This window comes from Camarhynchus parvulus, chromosome 3 (assembly GCF_901933205.1).
Source record: "Camarhynchus parvulus chromosome 3, STF_HiC, whole genome shotgun sequence".
NCBI classification, from domain to species: Eukaryota; Metazoa; Chordata; class Aves; order Passeriformes; family Thraupidae; genus Camarhynchus; species Camarhynchus parvulus.
Window position 1 is genome coordinate 107,097,091 of NC_044573.1, and position 20,924 is coordinate 107,118,014.

Consider the following 20,924-nt stretch of genomic DNA (forward strand, 5'->3'; position numbering starts at 1 on the left):
TGCCACGAGAACACAAACACGGCCTGGTTCCTAACGCTCCCTGTGTGCTCGGGTGTCAGGAGCTCCCGCCCTGGCTCACCTGGGTCCCCTCACTGCCCTGTGTCCCTCTCACCTGTCCCCACACACCTGCCACTGGTCCTCGGTCATCCCTTGTCCCCACACATCCCTGCCCGGCTCGCCTGGCCCCACTCATCTGTCCCCGTACATGCCCCGTGCCCTCTCCTCTGTCCTCGGTCCCCTCACGGGCCCCGCCGGTCACCGATTCCCGGAGGGTCGCCGTGGGAGCTGGGGGCGCGGCCGGGAGTGTGGGAGGCGGGACCAGAACGCTCCTCCCGTTCTCATTGGTAGCGCCTCCTGCCTGTTTAGGCGGGGGCGTTGCTGATTGGGCCGCCCCGTCCTCCACCTTGGCGGGCGCGGCGCGGGCGGGCGCGGGGTGCTCTGAGGGAGAGTTGGGCGCGGTGTGAGGCGGACTCCGGGCGGGCAGGGAAAGGAAGGGCGAGCGAGCGAGCGAGCCAGCCGCAGGTAAGGGCACGGCCACCTCCCCAGGGGCTCCTTCCCTGCGTGGCCGCAGCGCTGTCCGGCAGACCTGGGTTATGCAACCGCCCCGCGGTCCTGCCCCGGCGCCGCGCTGCCCTCGGGGCTCCTTCCCCCGGCGGCTCTCGGGGGATGCGCGGCGAGCCCGCGGCCGCCCCTCGGGAGGGATTGGGGCCGGGGCCGGTGTCTCCCCCGGTGGGATGCGGAGGAGATTGTGAGGAGGGATGGGGAAGTGGGAAGGGGGTTTGCGGCCGTGCTGGGAGCTGGTCGGGGTCGATGCAGACCCGGACCGGGCGCTCGGGCTGCTCCGGGCAGGGCTGCGCCGGGAGCCCTCAGAGAGAGAGAGGCTTTTCTTGGGATGCTTTAAACTTGGCCGCTGTAGCCGAGGGGGAATGAAGGGGCTTTGAAGTGAAGGAAGGTTGGTTTAGATTAGATATTAGGAATAAGTTCTTTACTGTGAGGTTAGTGAGGCACTGGCAGAGGTTGCCCGGAAAAAATGTGAGTACCCCATCCCTGGAAGTGTCCAAGGCCAGCTTGCGTGGAGCTTGGAGCAGCCTGGCATAGTGGAAGGTGTTCCTGCGCATGGCAGGGGGTTGGAACGAGAATGGTTTTTAATATCCCTTCCAACCCAAACCATTCTTTGATGCCGTGATCCCAAGCCAGTATCATTTATGTAATAGATAGCTCTCCAAACTTGCTAGTTTGGTTTTTTTTTCCCCCTCACCTCTCCTATATTCTTTTGTACCTGTTTAAAATATTCTGTTCCTTTATTTCTTGAGTTTGGTGTTTAATGAATGTTCCTAAAAACAAATGTATGATAAGTTTATACAGCTGAAAGAAATCATATAAATGAGAATTGTAGTTTAATCAGGGGTTATACTTTACACCAGCTTCTGTCTTTGTCTTTCAAGTTTTGCCCTTGGAAATGGTTTAGTCTTTTAGCAAGTTAGAGTATGTCTAACTAGCTAAAAGACCCGTCCCTGATGAAAAGGAAAACTGCTGTTCTATGAAAATATATGATTGGTGTTGAGAAACTGCTGCATTTATCTTGCAGTGAAGCTAAATTATATGGTTGCCCATCATGCTTGTACAGATGGAAGTCTGAATACTGTGAGAATGTCAAACATTACAGAAAACTGCCAAGACATCTCAGTAAACAAGGACAGAAGAAGATTTTCTGTAGATGATCATCTCTGTTAACTGTCTTTGCTACCTATCTGTCCTGTCCTCCTTAAACTTCCAAGAAGTTGTCAGGTGTGTGATTCAGTTTGTCTGTCCCCTTCCAAGTATTGTAGTTTGTGTTCAGATTCAGTAGCTTGGTTTGTCATTGATTGTGTTGAAAATGTTTGTCATTGCATTGGAGTAATTAATTAAATAATTTATAAATTACTTGATTGTACTAGCAGGAAATCCTTTTAGAGGAGGAAACTTTGAAATGTTGTTCCAAGTCATCATTGTTTTCTAGGAGTTAAGCCCTGTGAATGGCTCCTGCTGCAGGTAGCTCTGGGTGAGATTTGGGGCACAGTTCTGAATTTCAGGTTCCAGGCTGGAGGGCTGCTGAACGAGTGTTCCAGTGACCCCTGTGTGAGGTGACAGCTCTGGCTGAAGGCCGGTGACGCTCTAATGCTGTGTGCCCCTTATGAAACGGGCTTGCTTTAAATAGATTAGCATAGAGGCCAAGTGAAGGTGATCAGGAGGCTTGTTCTGGTTTCTTTGTGTTTGGGGAGGGTTTTTCTGTTTTTTTTTTTCTTGGTTCTTTGAATACCTTAATGTTGCCATGGTTACTGTAGTGCCCAACCGATTGAAGCTCAGCTTCTTGACTTTAAGAACAGCACAGGGAATCTTCACACCTGGCACTGGCTGCTCCAAGGTATCTCCTTCCTTTTGTGCAGTGGCACTGGAATTTTGGCTTGTTTGAGTTCACCAGTGCCTCCTGGATTGTTTTATCCAGTGCTGGAGATGCAGGTGCTTAGCAAGGCAATGCCAGAGTCCCTTTGTGGTCTCAGGATACATCCCTGGCATGGGAGGCACAGCTGAACCTTCAGTGTGATGTGCATGTCTTGGACTGCTTGAGCTGACCAGTCCTGCTTTAGAGGAATAAAACTGAATAGTCCCTTTGGATGTTAAAAGCTTCCAAAAATAGTTCCCAAGTCTCAGCTAAATTTAATGCGGCTAGAATGTCAATGGAAAGGATTAGAACATTTGGGATTTGCACCAGTTAGCATTTAGAAAAAAAAAAATTAAAATCCTCTTCCTCCTATCTGGCACTTTTGTAAGAGGAAAAGTGGAGATTGGCACTATTTTTGTGTGGTGCTAACCAAACTGGGGCTCAAATGTGAGTGGACTTCCCTGTACTGATAATTTTGATTCCTGTAAGGGAATTTGCCCAGGTGGGAGATCAGGGTGAAGGCTGTGGGAGGGGGTCACTGTAGTCCTTGTTGCTTTTGAGGCTGCAAAGGTTCATTAATCCTGTCATGTGAGGTCCAGTTCTGCTCTTTCTAATTAAGTAAAAAGCCTCTATTTAAGTCCATAGGAGCTTTCCACAGTGAAGAATTAGCACCATTAAAAGTAATGCTCATCTCTAGTGTTCATTGTGCAGAGTGGAATGAAATTCCAGTAAGTTACTCTGTGACCTTCCCTGATACATTTGTGCTTTCTGACAGAGCCTTCTGTGTGGGGCCAGTTGGATTCAGCAGGAGATGCAGCCCTAGGCTGACACCACTGAAATTGGTGGCTCTGCTACTGTAAAGTCAGTGAATATTTTAAGTAAAAAAATTATTCTTGCAGTAAGATCTTATTCACTGGGTTTGATTTCCCCCCTCCTGTCTCTCCCCTGCCTTTGAATTACGGTAAAAAATGCTTTTTTGGGGCTTTTTTTTTTTCAGTAGGAGCCAAGATGGAATCCCTACACTTTTCCTGGACCCCTTCTACAAAAGCAACTGCAACTTTTCTTTTTTTGTTTTTTTCCTCCAAATTTTCTTAAATTCCTGCAGATTACGGCTTCCGGGTTTGCACTCAGGACTCAATAATACTTGTAGTTTATAGTGATTATATTTAAAGCTTCTATTTGTAACATTTTGTTTGCTTTATTCTATTTTTAGTCATGTTGTTTGTCATGGCAAGCAGTGTTTAATAAAAAAAGTTAAGTTTCCTAGTGATTTCAAGAGATATGTGCCTGTTTCTTGATGTCCCTCAGGGATTCTTTTTAAAAACTCTGGAGACAGGGAAATGTTCACCAAAGAAATGCCTTATTAGTTTCCATAAAAACAGTGGATACATCTATAAATGCTCAGTGATATAGAAGGCATTGGTCCATTCAGACACTTCATGTCCTCAAATTGTCTTCATTCAATACAATTTCAGCTGAAGGTTTTGGCATTGCAGGGATCTGACTTCATGAGAAGATGTACATCTTTACCCTTTCAGTTTTATACTAAATAAGTGTAATTTTTCAAAGAGAAACTTCAGTGAGCTGCTGCTGTTTTCCAGTGAATATAATTTTCTGCTGGCCTCTGTTAATTTTAATTAGAGGTGTACTGTGTCTAAAAATAGTGAGGTAACAGAATGAACACTGAGCTCCCACTTGGAATCTCTACAGAGATTTTGGTCACAGTGTCTCCAGTGCTGAACACTGACATGACCTGTGCCAGTGGGAAGGTGTTTGCCTTGTGTTTGGAGCCATCCCAAATTAGAAACCTTTGCACACCTGGACGTCAGGAGGAGAAATTTAAAGTAACCCACGTCAGAGTGAAGTGATGTGTTGGGTCTGGGAGGGAAGTGGCTGCTGTGGTTCTCCAAGGGTTAAAAGTGCAGCACTCTTGAGGTTCTCGTTCCACAGGATGTATTAAAGTTAAGGGTCCAAACCTTACATGAAATTCAGAAATAACACAGATAACATTCAGACGGGCTTTAAATAAAGGGAATAAATGGATGTGACAAGTGCTCAGCTTTAGCTGGAGGTTCCTTGAAGTTGTTTGGCTCAGGTTTGAATCTGCCTCAGTGTCTCAGACTTTTCAGGGGAACAATCCTGACAGAGTTAGCTGTCGTGATCCCAGGTAAGATTTTGGATAATTTAGCATAAATACTGGTTCTGGATAGTGCCTATATTAGTGTATGATTTTTTTAATGACATTGCCCCCTTTTTTAAAATTTTGTATGGCAACTTCTGGTATCTTAAGTATTTGTAAAATCTGACTTGGGAGGGGAGAAGCAAATGCATAACTTGATTTGAATTCATTGCATTTAAAAGAAGGTAAGTGACTGTTATGTGAGGGTTTTTTTGGTTGGTTTTTTTTAATATAAAAAGGATCCTAAGGGGATGACATTAACTAATTTTCTCAGAAGTTGTGAAAGGAGCTTTAACATATATGGGAATGTGATCCAGTGATTGTATTATTGTAGCATAATAGATTATTTTTAATTTGGCTTATTTTATATGGAAATATGATGCATGACTTAGAGTTAATTGTTTTAAGGGATTTGAAATGTAAATTCTTTTATTCTAAATTAGTTGAATAATTGGAAAGAGATTTTTTTTTTTGTCAGAGGACTGCCTCAAGTGGCTAAATAATTTCAAAGAAGCCCCAAAACACTACCAACAACATGATAGCTGAGCCTTCAGGTTTGACAGACATAATAAAGGATATGTAGTTATGATTTTTTACATATATATATATATGTAAATGTTTGTATGTGTAACATTATTCATAATAAAATGTAAGATTGGAAAAACGTAAGATTTCCAGCTTACGCCTAGGGATAACTTCTGATTGAAGTCTGCTAACAAATGTTGATTCAGGTATGTTTGTCCCTTCTGATTATCATTCAGCTCAGGCTCATAGACAGTTTATTTCTCTTGGGGAACATGTATGTATTTTCCTAGTGAGGTTTCTGTTTTAACTGTGGTGCTTTCTGTGGTGCAGTGCATGGCAAAGGAGAACCTGTGAAACAACAGTTACCCCATACAGGTGTTCTTAACCATGCCATCATAAATTGGGCAGAGGATTTAAGAATCAGGTGTAAGTTAACTTACTATTGGAGGGAACACTAATCAGGACTCTGGGTGTATCTTAAGAGTAGAAGATGCCTGTGCAGGCACAGACACCTACAAGTCTGGGATAAGAGCTGGCCACAAGCCTGTGAGACAGTGACTTTCTTCAAAAGACTTGGTCAATACCCAAGTCCCACTGGGCAAAAATGTCTCAATAATTGGCTGGAAAAAAAAGAATCAAGTTTTTCCTATCCAAGAGCTCTAGCAGAGCAAGACTACTGCCACATGATGTAAATATTTATTAATTTCTCATCCTGGCTGCTGCAGCATATGTTCATTTTGTTATTGGTTAAAAACCTGAGCTTCATGGTTGTAATTTAAAATCCTGTTCTGTTTTGCTGTTTGTCATAGTGGTTTTGCTGAATTCCTAACTTAAAAGCTTTCCTATGTAGTACTTATAATATGGCTCTCCCAGGAGAGAAAAATAAACAACTGTTTAGTGAGGAAGCCTGTAGACTTCTGACTTCTTTCTTAATTGAGATTCTTTGCTTCTCTGCACAATTAGCCTTGTTATGCCTTGGGGAAAGAGGTATGAAACTTGTTAGCTTTAACATTATAATCCAGATTTCTACAACTTTAGCATGTCCAGTGTAACTCTCAGATGGTCACTGTCTTCCCTGGCTGCACATTGTTTGCCTGTTGAAATGAAATGAAATTCTTCCCACAGCCTGGCACAAGTCTGCTCTGCCATGTAAATTGTGTTTTGTAACACTGGGCTTGAGGTTCATTTCCATAAACCTAATGACACAAGCTAGACATGATGACAGACATGCTTAGAGATGATTGTTTTTGGAGAAGATGATTTATTAAAGCTTTTTGCTAGAGAAAATACTGCATTTTGATGTGGAGTTTCTGGCTGCTATGAGGAATTTGAGGAATTTCCCTGGACGTGTTTACCATGAAATGTGCAGTAACACAAAGCTTAAGTGAGTTGGTTCAAATACCAGAGGCAATGTTGCTGTGAGGGTGAGCTGTCCTACACTAACATGTACTGCTGGACTTGTAGCCATCTCTTCTGCCATTTGTTCAGGCTTCCTCTTTCCAATCAGAATTTAGAATTTAATTTCTAAACTGAAATGAGTTGGAGGTAGTTGTGCTAGTATTGGGCTGAGCTGCTGAAAGCAGAGTGTGTATTTGCTAGCCTGAAAACCCATCCTCAGGTTAACACAGTACTTTTGAGCATGGCTTCAGCTTGTGTACTTGAGAACTTCTGTCATTAGCCCTGAGACTCCAGCAATAACAATTACTGATATTTCCATAACCTTATGTTATGGAATGATGTGCTCTGTCATCATCCAAATCTCATTTCAGAGCAGAGGTTATATGAAAGGCACAGCCATGGCAAATTAGCTTCATAATTTAGCTTTACTGAGATTAAGTGTAATAAACCCATATGGTTTAATTTTGGACAGCAGTTCTATATAGTGTGTTTGAGCTAATATTTACAGCTATTTATAGAGAATAGCAAGTATGCAAGAGAGCAAGGGCAGAGCAGAACAGATGAGCACACTGAATTTATGTAACTCTAAATGCTTGTGCTAGGAGGAAAAGCAGCTAATGATTGCATATTGTTATTGAAAGAAACAAATAAAAGGGAATAGATTATTATCCAGTGAATTTCTAGTTAATTCTCTGGGGCTCTCTAGATGCAGTAAGTTGATGTCTACTAAGGACTGCTAAATACCTGATTAAATACTAATTAACACACTGATCATTAATTGGACCTTGACTTACTCCCCTTGGCTGGCATGAAGCTTTCTCTCATAACAGCAGTAGTGATACCATTTAATGTATGGGCTCTTTATGTGTGCCCATCATTTTGTGTGCCTTAAAATTACCCTTCTCTACTGATGCATTTGGGATAAAGGCTCCAAAATCAGCAGGACATTCCTGAAAGTCATCCTAAGTCCACTCTTCCCTTAACTTTATTTGCTGCCTGGTGTGATTCAGATGCAAAGAAATTGCTAATGGGCTTTGAAAACCAGCCTAAGTTCTGTACTTAAACTGTAGAAAAAATTGGCTGTGTTCTGTGTAGCAGAGATGTGTCTTGGTTGTACTGGTTTTTGATGATGCTGTGTTCATGCTCCTTTCCATAAGGGTCTTTTTTTTTTTTTTTTTTTTTTTCTTGAAGCCTGGTTTAAATTTCAAAGTTATTTTCTAAGTTCTTCTTACCGTGAGCATTACGCTTCCTGAGTTGGCTGCAGACTCAGAAGCACCAGCAGCCTTCCCAGTAACAAACATGGTTCTTTTAAACCCAAATACAGCATAGTGTTTTCTCATAGGGCAAGGGGCCCTTAAGTAATGTCTCTTCTGCTTGTGTTCAGAAGCTTGTACTGGTATGTTTAGGCCTTTTCTGTGCTAATAAATGAAGTTAAAGCCCCTGTTTGAACCTTGGTGAGACTGGTCTCAGTGCCCTGTGTCAGAGGCCAATTGTTGCTTTGAAATACTGTGAAATTTACTTTGTACAAACAGAGCCCCCAGTCTTAAGAATCCCTGGGTTACCTTGTGGATGTGGAACATTTAAATACGTTGTGTAACTGTGTGGTCTTATCTTCTCTGTGCTGCCAGGGATGAGGGGAGAGTCTTACTTCTTTGGAATGCGGGGCCTTGGCCAGTATGGCTGCATCCCAGAGGATGGAGGACGGTTCCTACTCTACTCTATCAATGGAGACAACGGCCTGAAGAGATGTTTTGCAGAGGAAGATTTTCATGAAATAATCGATTTCAATGATCTCCCAAATTCTCTCTTCGCCTGTAATGTTCACCAGTCCGTGTTTGAGGATGAGGACAGTAAGGTACAGTGTCTGTTTCCAGCTTTTCCCTGCAGGAGAAACCTATGCTTTATATCTGTTTATTGCTGTCAGTGAAACAGTTTCATCAGTTTCATGTAAAGAAACTTGATCACAAATATGACTTCTTTCTAAGGTGACAGCAGCATTCTGCTTTGACGTTTATTTCAAGAGCTTAAAAGCCTTTTTGTCAGCTGAGGTCAACAAAAATGTTTTTCTTTTGTTGAGATTTGCAGAATACTGAAATGGAGGTTTGTGTCTTCATGGCAACCTTGGCTGCAGGGATGGTGGGAGTAGCAAAGTCAAACATGTGATTGCTGCTCCTGCTTGCTGATCACAGATCACTGAGATGGGAGGCTGCCTTTCTGTATTTTCTCACAGAATTAGAGAGTCCTTAGGTTGGCAAAGACCTTTAAGATTGAGTCCAACCATTAGCCCTGCACTGCCACACCCACCACTAAACTGTGTCCCCAAGTGCCACATGTACACATCTTTTAAACTCCTCCAGGGCTGGTGACTCAACCCCTTCTCTGGGCAGCCTGTTCCAATGCTTGACAACCCTTTCGGTGGATGATTTTTTCCTAATATCCAAGCTAAACCTCCCCTGGCATGCCTTGAGACCTTTTCCTTATGTCTTACTGATTGCTAATTTGGATAAGAGACCACCACCTGCCTCACTCCAACTTCCTTTCATGTACTTGTAGAGAAGAGAGATAAGGTCTGGTGTGTTTTAAGTTATCTGTAATACTGTGTTCTCACTGTCATTCACTTCAGATTTTCTAGATAAAAACACATGAGAAACTTCATGAAAATATTTTGAACTCTGCAGTTAATCTAAAACAATATTGAGAACAACATGGTCTTAAGATAATAATAATAACAAAAAACCAACTCTTGTAGGAAGCATTCAGTTCCTGTTTCTTAGTCTAGTACTATTTCTGACTGAGACTTCAGGAATATAAAACTGATAGCTTGGGGCTTTGTTGTCTGATGGAATGAGTCTGAGCTAATTGTTATAGGCACATCTCTAGCTACTTGTGTGTCCTGTTCAGAATTTTCAAATCAGAAACAAGCTGGCAGTGGTACAGTGGGTTTTGCCTGAAACTGTCTGAGGTACCCACATAAAACTACAAAATCATTGAGACCAGACCTGGCCAGAATGGACAAAGACTTTTTAGTGGGGGGATTTCCAGATAAAAGAGGAATAAAATAAGATTTCTAAGGATTCAGGCTCCATGTTAAAGGTACTGAAAGTGATGTCTGGTGAGGCTGTAAAAGTGGAATTATTTGGGTTTAGTTTTTTAGGCATTTTTGTCTTCTGTAATAATGTCTTGTGTGTGTTTGAGTAATATAGATTAGTGCTGCAATATGAGCTTTAAAATGGGCAGTTAGATATTACAAATTCTACGCTCTAAATTGAAATTTTGAAAACCAGTTCCCTATTTTATTGAACAGGCCTTTTGCTAATAAGCATCTTGCAATTACATTCTGCCATTTTCCAGAATTTTCTCACCATCTGGTAATGAGCTTGACTAAAGTTGAAGGGGTCTGAAAGTCCAGTTTTAAAGGGAGAAAACAGAAGCCCACCTGGAAGTAGAGAATCTCTCTGTTTACTCTGCAGAGATTCTATCCCCACTTGCTCCTGAGCTTTCCCTTTTGAGAGCTGCATTCTGGTATTTAGCTGATGGCTTAGTTAGAAAATGGAATGGGTGATTATGTAAGTATGTGGGATAGCAATCCCCAAAGACTTGCAGGACTTAAGGATGTGTCTTAAGAATAGCAGCTGGGTTGTGGAGGTGGATGTTCTGTGCCACGTGGGTCTGTGAACGCCCTGTGCCTGCTGAGGGTTGAAGCTTGGTTTGCAGGTAAGTGCTTACTTCTCTAAGTCTCTATTTAACAAGATGGGATTACCTTCATATTTCTCATTAAATCCAAGAACCTGGGGAGTTGATGATGGTTTTTATTATTCCTGTAGAACATGTTCTTGTGTTTCCAGTAGATTAATATCCATAATCCTTTCTATTAATAACTGTTGCTGCAAGATAAGAGCACACATGAATTCAAAATAAAAATATTGTGAAGTTGCTAAGCTAAATTTTAAAATCTCACATGATCACTATTCATAAATGGTGCTAACAGCCATATCTTCAATTATATATTGACCCAAAGGATATGTAGTGGTACACTAAGCTTCTAAAAAGTATGTACTATAGTACTGGTTATATCTAAAATTGTTTAGTTGTGGTGTTCATTCTGCAAAAAGTAAAGCTTTTTGTAATGTAATTTTGACTTTTACTCTTGACCTGCACTTTTAGGAGTAAAGTGAATGTATGATTGGAAGTTACAAGTGAGCTAGTAAAGAAAGCCAGAGAAGCCCCTCATTGTAAATGGCTGGTTTGATTTGGTGTGGAAAGTTCTCAGTGGCTTTAGCATGGAACAATATTAAAGTAAAGAAGTTACCCTGTCAGTTCTAAAGTTGCATTATCTGAGGTGTCCAAGGGGCTGAAATGTCAAGATCAAACTTCTAGCACACTAATATCTAAGCAATGCACTCGCTAAAGACAGGTTTTAATTGGAAGGCATTTAACTCCTTTGTATCAGATACAGGGTAAATTCCAGATTGTGCTGGAATGTGGACTTGCAGCAGCTCCTGGCAGCACGTACACCTGTGCTGGGGATAAGCTGATTTAGTTTGTTCTGAGTCCTGTGTCAGAAATACCCTTTCACCAGTGCTGTGCATCTACAATCCATCTTAGAAAGGATTCAGTCTCTTGTCAAAAGCAATGATGGCACCTGCAGGGAGCCTGAGTTTGGATGTTCATTCTCTCAAGGTGAGGAATTCTGGCAGCTGAAGGCCGTGTCCTTTGCAGGGAAAGACACAGGCTTGGGTTTTCTCTTGGCTGGCACCCTGAGGTCTCACTATGCTGAGCCTGAAGAGTTGTGGACTCTGGGATCTGAAGATGAGTTTACCATTCGGCTTCAAGGAAGCTGCTTGGAACTGACTGCCCTGAAACACTGAAGAAAAGGGGAATATAGATTAATGCTACCTACAACTGACCTTGCTTCAGTAACAGAGCATCTGGTCAAAAAATATTTCCTACCTTCCAGGCTGTGTTCCTGGAAAGAAATGTGTGCTTGGATCAGGAGAATGCCCCAGATAACTGGGTCCATACTATGGGCATTTAAGGATTTGTGCAGGATGTTTTAGCAGCTTCAGAAGGATGGCAGCTTGCTACAGCTGAGGGGAGGTGGCTTTGCTTATCTCCACTCCCATCATGGACAGCCTTTCTCCTATGGAAAATGAAATTGTGCCTTCTTTACAGTGTGCTCGAAATACAGAGCTTTTTAGTTCCTAAAATCCAACAAAGGTGTGGAGAAGATTATCCGACAGGATAATCCGTTGCTAAGCTGAGATCACATTTGGTTGTGCCCCTGTCACTGTCCTGTGTTCTGATCACTTGTTTTGGCATAAAGCTGTTAATGATAGGGGCAGATTAATTTGGTGTTTTGGAGTGTACAGCACTGACTTGGTTGGGTCATGGAAATCTTACTGTAAAGAAGCAAAAAATAAAATTACACCTTTAACCCTGGGTTTTGTCACATTGATGGGACTATTTATGTGTGAGCACGATATGGCAAAATTGAGACTTATTTTTGGCTGGTAGTGTGACTGAATGGGAGGTGCTGCTCCTTTTAGCTTTCCTGATAAAGCAAGTGTGTTGGTGAGCCAAAGGCCATGACTCTGATAACTTCTGAGGGTGAGCATTTGAGTGTTTCAGCAATTAATTGCTACCCATAGCCCTTAAACTCTGCTGGTAACTCTTTTGTTGTGCTTTTGTTATGCATGTATCACCGTTTGTAAAACCAACCTTTCTGTTCTGTGACTCCAACTTCCTTCAGGCTGGGGCTGGTAAACACACTGTCAAAGTGAAGCATCTTTGTCTCTTAGGATGGTTTCTTCAGATGCTGTAGTGCCTCAGGAGACACTTACACGAAGCTAATAATATTCATTATTAGAATATGTTTTCATGAGGGAAGGATGTGTTTCCTCAAGCATTTTAGAAGCTGCATGCTCCTTTTTTTACCATTCTTTTGGCTCAAATTGGAAGGCGCACCAGTTAAACTTGATGGTTTTATTTCAGATAAAGAATGATTCATCAGTTTCTGAGCATTTTAGTTATGGTGAAGCTGCCTAGGCAGTGATAGCCAAAGTCCACCAAGTGCTTTTTCTTGCCAATGTAATCTAAGCCAATAGGAGATATATTGTTATTTCTGCATGAGAAAATACTGATCAAATGTTTCCAGCATGAGGAAGACGTAGACATACTGGAGGGAGGTCACAGGGATGAAGGGATGGGAGCCTGTCTGCTCTGAAGAAAGGCCAAGGGAGCTGTGCCTGTTGAGCTGGAGCAGGCTCAGGTGGATCTGAGCAGTGTGTGTGAACCCCTGAAGGCAGGGTGCAAACAGGGCTCATCCAGACTCTCTTCAGTGGTGCCAGCAGCAGAGGCCACAGGCATCAACTGAAACCCAGGAGATTCCCTCAACATCAGGAAACATTTTTTACTGTGGCAGTGCTACCACAGGGTGCCCAGGGAGGTGGTGCAGTCTCTCTCTCCCCATGGAGATACTCTGTGCTGTCTGGACATGGTCCTGGGTAACTGAGCTCAAGCTGACCCTGCTTGAGCCTGGGGTGTGTTGGAAAGGTTGACCCTCAGAGGTCCTTTCCAACCTCCTCCAATCTGTGATTCTGTGAACACTTCTTGAAGTGTATACTAATTCTTCTGATGCAGAGGGCCAGGGTGGGAATGCAAGACTGGGGAGTGAAGGTGATTAAAAATGCATTTGCTGAATCGTGAGCTTAATGGAGGTGGGGTGGAGTAGGAAGGAGAAAAGTCAAACTAACAAGCCAATGGAAAAGATAATCCTATTTTAATAGAAGGACTTTACTATGAAAACAATTACTATTTTCATGAGGGATTCTTTCACATTACAACTTTATTTACATATATTGGATGATTGCTTGCTCTTACTGGAGAAGCCTCTGTTAAACTTCCTCTGACTTTATTTTTTAATATGTATTATTGAACTTGGATCCTGAAAAATATTTCAGGCTCCCTCAGGTGGGTGCTGAAATATTTGTCCAAGAGTGATGCTTTAAGAGCTCATTGTAGCCTTACTTGTAAAGGCTTTTTTCCCTTTGTACTTGCATTCAGATTTCTCAACCAAGTCCATTTTTGTGCTGCTATTTTTATTTTTAAGGTTCAGTGAAAGATACTGGACTGCTCGCTGGTGTGCTGTGTTGTCTTTAACTTTTATATGTTAATTCTGGAACTGAAACTTTCTGCTTTGACTGAAGCAGGTAATTGAAATGTGTCTGTTCAGTGCTCCTTTTAAACAAAGTGGAGTCAGTGTGTCTGCTGCCATGTGTGAAATGTTTCTTCAGTTCCCTTTTCATACAGGCTGATTCAAGATGATGCTCTGGGAGGCTCTAGGCAGGATGTGTGTCTGCAGGGGAAGGAAAATCTGTTCCTTTTGACTTGAGTTTTAAGCATCTAGATTGTGAAGTCAGAATCTCTTTGTTCATATTACGTCACTGAAGCCTCTAGGTGTTGAGTCATCATTATATTTAGAGGGTGGCACACTTCTTTTTAGTCTAATATTAGTATTCAAGCCTGGATGCAGTGGAAGGTCACCCTAGCAAAGATGAAGTCAGGCTCCAAGGCTGGAAAGGAATGCAGGCTTCACTTTGCCTTCCTGGTACACTTGCTGTTGCTTTGTTTTACTTTCAGTTTTTCTACCTTTTAAGGTTGGTGGTGGTTGATATGATAACATTATCAGAAGCTGCTGCTTGAAACAGACTGTGCCTCATGCTGTGGAGTCTACCTACTTTTCTTTGTCTTGCTTTTTAAATGGGATGAGTGTTATTCCCTGTCATTCTGTGAAAATGGAAGTGTTTCTTTGCTATGCTCTGTCTGTGCATCTAATAAAATGAAAATACAGAGAGCTTGCAAAGAGTGGCTGCAGGAGCAGTGTCCTTCATGAATCACAGCTGCCCCCTGGGAATCCTATTTTGCACTTTTCCCTGGGTGCTTGTTTGCAGACAGCCAAGCACTGCTTTTTTTGTATGCACTTTTGGAAGCACTAAAATAAAGCTTTAGGGGGCTGTTCTTGCATTAAGACATGTGCACTCTGGAGTTCACTTTCTATTGCACTTTTTTTCTGTAACTAATTTAAAATACTTTTCCTATGAACCATCTCTGAGCAATACAGTGTTTTGTCTGAAAACACCTGTGGTCTTCCGTGCTCTGCATCTGATATGCCATCTGACTGCTGGAGTGGTAAGCCCGATTTTTTCAGCCTCATTATGCACATTCTCTCTCAAGAAGCTGTTGATATTTAGCCTTCAAATGGCCTTAAACCAAAGGGAGAGTGGGTTGACATTAGATATTAAGAAGAAATTCTTTACTGTGAGAGTGATGAGGCCCTGGCACAGGTTTCCAAGAGATGTGAATGCCCCACCCCTAGAAGTGTTCAAGGCCAACTTGGTTGGAGTTTGGAGCAGCCTTGTCTAGTGGAAGGTGTCCCTGCCCATGGGACACCATGGCAGGGACTGGAACTAGATCATCTTTTTAGATCCCTTCCAACTCAAACTATTCTGATTCTGCATTTGTCATTCATAAACCTCCCTTTCACCCCATGGTGTAGCTGCTGGACCTTGTTATCCAGCTCTGTGTTGGCACATGGAATGGGATGTGGTGTCACAGCTCCTCCCTGTAGCTGTTGTTCCTGTGCTTTGCTCACAGGTCAGGTGTGAGTTCTGTTGAGGAGCTCCAACAAGAAAAGCCGTAACTTCATGAAGTTGGATGTACTGTAGCATGTGAACTCTCTAAACATGACTGGCAGTAGGATCCACAAAGCATCTCAGTGTCTGGAACTCCTTAGGTCCATAACCATAAGGAGCTGAGGTTTTACTGGAGAAGGGGAAGTAGGGAAGTTCACCTTCACTGACATTTGGGATCTGTTGAGTATTCATTGTGGTTCAGAGGCAGAAAATGAGTTAATTTTGATTGATGTGTTTTGCATATTCAAAATGTCAATGCATATTTATAAGGAGATGATTTAAGGCTGTTATTGTAGCTCTTAACAAGACAACTTGCATTTATGTATGTATATAGGGTCTGATGGTAATTTCCTCTGAGGTGATCTGCAGAATTTCCAAAGGAGCTGTAAGGACTTGTCAGTGTAGTTTAGGCATTCCTTCCATCTTCTCTTGGGTTGTTCTGGAGATTATGCGGTTAGCAAGCAGGAATTACCCAGCTCTGAATATTCCTCAATTGCATCAATATTCTGCTCTGAAAATGTGGTTTGGTGTTTTTGTGGTGCTGCTTGTGTTGTCTTCTTTTTAAACAAAAAAAACTCCTCAACCAATCAAAAAGTTAGTAACAAGTATTTCTGGGTCAGAAAGGCCACTGTGTGTCATGTGGATGCTGTCTAATAATTGTTACAGTACTTGAGGTTATTTTCCCATCCATGCACAGTGTTCTTGGTAGCACAAATGCCCCTGTTTCGATGGGAGAACGTGCCTGGCAAAAAACCAACTGGGTTAAAGGTAGGCCTGTATTCCTTGCAGCTGAAATCTGAAGTAGTGCTTCAAAGCATTTAACTATACTAGTTGTTTGTAAATTACAAAAATAACCTGATTAATGTTCTTTCCAGAACACACAAGACAGCAGTTACTGTCTGCTTTTTAAATTTGGAAACGTACTTTTTTCCTTAAGAGCAACTATGGAAAAATTCTTCCAGTGTTGGCTTTCTGTGGCTGTGTTGTACTCTGCAGTCTAGAGGGAATGTGTTATCTCAAACCAGGATGGGTGGGAAATCTTTCCTGGGAAAGGACCATTCAGGGTATTTCCTTTTTTTTAACAGGAATATAATTTTCTTACCAGTTCTACTAAAATACAGACTTTTGAATAATTAGACATTTTACCAAAGGTGTTAGTAAATCCCTGCCAAGGTTTATGAGGGCCTTCAGTTATGACATGAGTAAACAGGCTCTGGGAGCCACAGGGAATTGCAAAGTCTTGTGTGTAAGTCAGTAAAAAAATCATCCTCTTAATTACTCCTTTCTCCAGCACAGTGGTCACTGTAGGATTAACTGTGGGTAGGTCTGATTTAGATATTCCTAAACACTGTACAAATTTAGGTTAAGATTCCACTTGGCAGTTGTCTGTCTCCTGTAATAGGTTGAACTAAATTCCTGGACTCAAATGCCTTTTGATCTTTGAGGAAGTTGGATCTGGCCTGGAACGCTGAGGCTGATGTGGCTTTCCTCTGATCTCCACCAGGGTTAGCTGGAACGGGGCTTCAGCCAGGAACTTCTGCTGACTGAGTTTTGGTGTTGGTAGTGTTTTCCTTCTGATTATCCTTCTTGAAAATACTGGAGTTTGACTGCATGGGCACAGAATATTGAACCTTTCTTCTCCAGGATGATAGCAGGATATATTTTTTCTGGGATGAGAAGATTTATTGTAACTGTTGATACTTGTTATTCTTGAGCAGTGTTACTCCTGTTTGGATTTTTTTCCCCTTTTTTTTTTTCTTGTCTGGCAATCTAAGTCATGGCATGTTTTTATAAAGCAATAAAAGCCAAGATAAGAAAGCAGGTCACACTTGGAATAAAGCACAGCCATGAACTCTGCAGGAACTTCCTTGGGCCTCATTGAAACTGATGCTGGCACATTGCATATTAAAGGAAGAAGTCAACCCTTCTGGTATCTGCTGACACAAGCAAGAGCTACAGCTCCCAAAGGGAAAAGCTGCCTTTATGTAGTTTATAGAAGAGTCTTTGGTTTGTCCCACTAAGTAGTTCTTATCAGCAAATATCTGCTAATAATCAAACACAGTTTTGCCCTTCTCCCTCCAGCAAACTGTCACTCTGAAGTCAACAAAAATCCTGTTTTTCTAGCTGATAGTAATCAAAAAGTGCAGTAAAGCCATTCTAATGTGGTTAGGGCAACAGCTGTTCTTTATTTTAATAGCATCAGAGGTCCTAATCCAACCACAAGTTCTGATATCAGTTTTCTGGCCCAAGGAAAAGGCTGCTGAGTGAAGGTCAGCCTTCATTAGCAATGCACAAAGACATTGCATTTACAGAAGCAACCTTATAGTTTAATCACATTCAAAACAGTAAATTTACAGCTGTAATTTCCACTTATTTAAGGGAATTTCTCAAATATTTAATACAAAATATGTGTTAACACTGTGCAAGAGTTAAATGCAATTAATAAACTAATGGCTAATGGAGGTGGATAAAAAATACTGCTTGGAGAGGAATATTATCTTAGAAAATGAGGGATATGGGGAGGTGGTGTGAGAAAATACACGGTGGGGAAGGGAGAGATGGCAGCTTTAAGATTGTGGCATTAATTAAGAATATGCAGCAGATTTGAGCGCAAAGGTCAAATCTGATCATAGTTGATCAAGGTGATACAAATTATCAGTTACTTCTGTGCATTTGAAAACATGTTTTCTTCTGTGCCAGATGAATTCCTGATTCTTTTCCAGCTGATGGAAATTTTAGCATTTGCTGCAGTAGTGCAAAAATTTTTCCATGATTTTGTTCTCAGGTCCAATCCCAGGGCAACAAGATCTGCTGATATCATTCCACCAGTGCGGATTTTGCTCGAATTCTCAGTCTCCTGTGTAGTGTGTTTAAAAATTGTCTTAATTTAATGTGATTACTTTTAGGTTGTTTTCTTCTAATTCGATAGCATTTTCTGGACGCTCTACCCTGCTTAAGTTACATAACTTTTGTAGTGGGCTTTGAAACTTAATCCAGAAGCAGAGGCATTGCAGATATGATAGATGTAAAGTGTTTGTCTCAGAGGGATAAGAGAAGCCTTCCATGTGATAGGGACTGATGGGCTGGAAGTTAAGATTATAGTTAAATGGGGAAAAAAAATTACAATATCTCTGGCAAGAGAGTAATGAAAGCAGCTCTTGTATTGCAGCAGGGTGGACTCAAATCTGTGTGTGTTGGCTTTACCTGGCCTTGTGGTGAGTTAAAAAAGCGTAAAGACATTGTAAGACTGCAGCATGCAGCATATAGAAATGTTCCTTTTCATTTTACTGGATCCAGCACTGGAGAGAAATTGGATGGTTTCATCCCTGTGTTTCCAGTGTGTGGCTGCCTTACAAGGGAAGAACAAGCTAGAAACTTCAGAAGATGCTGAGGAAATGAGGTACCAGCACTCAGTGGCGGGGGGGAGGTGTCCCCTGTGTTAAGGCCTCCATATCAGGCTGACATGTACCATGGGCTGACTTACAAAAGCCATGATAAAGTCAAGAAATCCATGTTTCTTTCATTTTTATTCTTCATTACTCTTGGATGCTGATTGCTTTTTCTATTTCTTCTTCTAAGCTTTTGGTGATTTTTTTTTCTTTTTCCTTTTTATTTGGTTTTGTTTTGTTTTTTGTTAAACAGCTGGATTTTGTGGTATCCCTGACTGAAAGCAAAGTCAGTTCATACAGGCTGAAATACCAGCAGTCTTGAAGAGAAGGGAATGGGTATTTCACATGGCTTAGGTTCTTTTGCATTGAGCCACAGGGCCATCTGAATCAGCCTTCTGCCAGTTTGGGGACTGAAGTTATTTTTAAATAGTTTTCTTTCAGTTCCTGGGACAGGGCCATGTACAGACTGAGAGCACTGACATAACCCAGAGGCTGCCTCCTATGTGATATCAAACATTTTTAATGTACGTCAACAAGTTGGCACTGCTTGCTTTCACTTTTTTGTCCTTGCAAAGCTTCTGTGTGAATTCTCCCAGGAATGTTTCCTCAACAAGCAGAGACCCAATTTGGGATCTATAATATTAGATGCTTAAATGAGCAACTTCTGGACCCATTCAGTTCTTACATACTGGTGATCCTGTTCCTCTGAATAAACATGCAGGATAGCTTCAAACTGTTGGACTTGAGGGATTTGGTCACAGACACTTCCAAATTCCTTTAAAGTCTGCTGCTGCCAACAGGAGCTGTGGAAATATATCACTGAATGCTGTTATGTTGTCCTTCCTTCCTGTGTCCTTCTGGAAATCCCTTTATCTTTTGCATCTTTAACTACACATCTTCCTTTCAGGTATTTCTTTACCTGGTGTCCATTCTCCCTGCTGTGTGCTCTGTGATGCAGCTGCTCCTGTGATTTGCTCTTGTTTCCCTCACAGTTAAGAGGTAGAAGAAACACCAGGCCAAATGGTATAGAAGTGTTTCTTAGGAATATAATCTGTCTTCCTGTTTTTATATTCCAATTTCAAATTATTTAAATGAAAAGCCTTATATCGTTTAATAAGTATTTCCCAAAGAAATTGTTTTGTTGTCTTAATCAATCACTCTTACAGTTCTGAATGGAAGTTTTTCTGACTCCCTGCTGTTTTTTGACCTATGTATAGCAGATGCAGTTTGTCCTGTGCACGTATTTAGATTTTGAGAATTTTTTTGCTGGAGCTGTCATGTACTGAAGCACAGTTCTGATTATCTATTCAGAACCCTGCTGCATCCCAGTCTTTCTGTTGATCTAAAATGTATGATGTGATTGATGCCGTGTGGCGACAGCACAAGCAGCTGCTTAAAATAGCTGGTCCAAGCTACGTGTCTGAATTCCATGTGTTTACTTCAGGCCTAAGAATTAAATCCTTATCAGATATTTGTCAGTCTTGAAACAGAAAGAGATGGATGTACACCTTATCAGTGGCTTGAGTGAAGATGAGATTTTTCCATGTCTTCCATTCTCAGCACAACCCTGTACTTTTCCAGCCTGTTCTTTCTCTAACTAACAGGAGGAAGAAGAAAAAAAAAATGTTGCAGAGATCTGCATTTGGTATGAGAATTAGTTTTGTGTAAAAACCAACTACTTTCTAGTGGTATAACTGAAGGGCAGAAGGGGTGATGGAGTTTGAAGGAGAACAATAACAGGCACTGTTATTTTCAGAAAATTCTTCATAAGGTGAAAATCATGTGAATACAGTGACATTTTTAGAATTTTATGTGGTTCATGTACTGCAAATATGCAGTATAGAGTTTCTGGGTAGTCCAGTCTCCTTGAAATATTTAGTACCTGTCTTGCTTTTTCTTCACATTGGCAGTTAATGCCCTCCCTACCTTATTTTGTTATTGAGGACTTTCAGCTACCCTTTATTTACCACATTCTTGTAGCATAAGGCCTACTGTTAACCCCAGAACTAAAAAACATGAGTTGTGTCAGTATTATGATACTGATTTTAAGAGAATTTTAGGTTCTTTTTAATGCTTTCTGGCTTTTGACCTAAGTTGCCTAATTCGATTGCATCAACCTGTGTGTTGATTTTTTTTCTTTTTTATTTTTTGAGGTTGTATCTTAGGTGTGTGTTTGGCAAGGTGAAAGGGAGTATTTGCAACTGGCATTCTTGCACAGAAACTGATGTAAACTGGGGTAAAAACACTGGTACTGTGGTGTTTGAGATTAAAATTATGAAAGTGAAAAGCACCATTCCACTTCTTTCTGATGTCTCCTTGCA

General features: G+C 41.5%; 1 protein-coding gene across 1 annotated transcript in view; it reads left to right on the forward strand.

The window, feature by feature from the left end:
• Nucleotides 1-442: 442 nt before the first annotated feature.
• Nucleotides 443-20,924, forward strand: part of RCAN2 (regulator of calcineurin 2) — an 84,368-nt gene continuing 63,886 nt past the window's right edge. Inside the window, exons 1-2 of the mRNA XM_030945964.1 lie at nucleotides 443-522; nucleotides 8,153-8,379. Of these exons, the coding sequence (XP_030801824.1) occupies nucleotides 8,155-8,379 (225 nt within the window). The 5' untranslated portion in view covers nucleotides 443-522; nucleotides 8,153-8,154. The remainder of the gene's footprint in view (nucleotides 523-8,152; nucleotides 8,380-20,924) is intronic.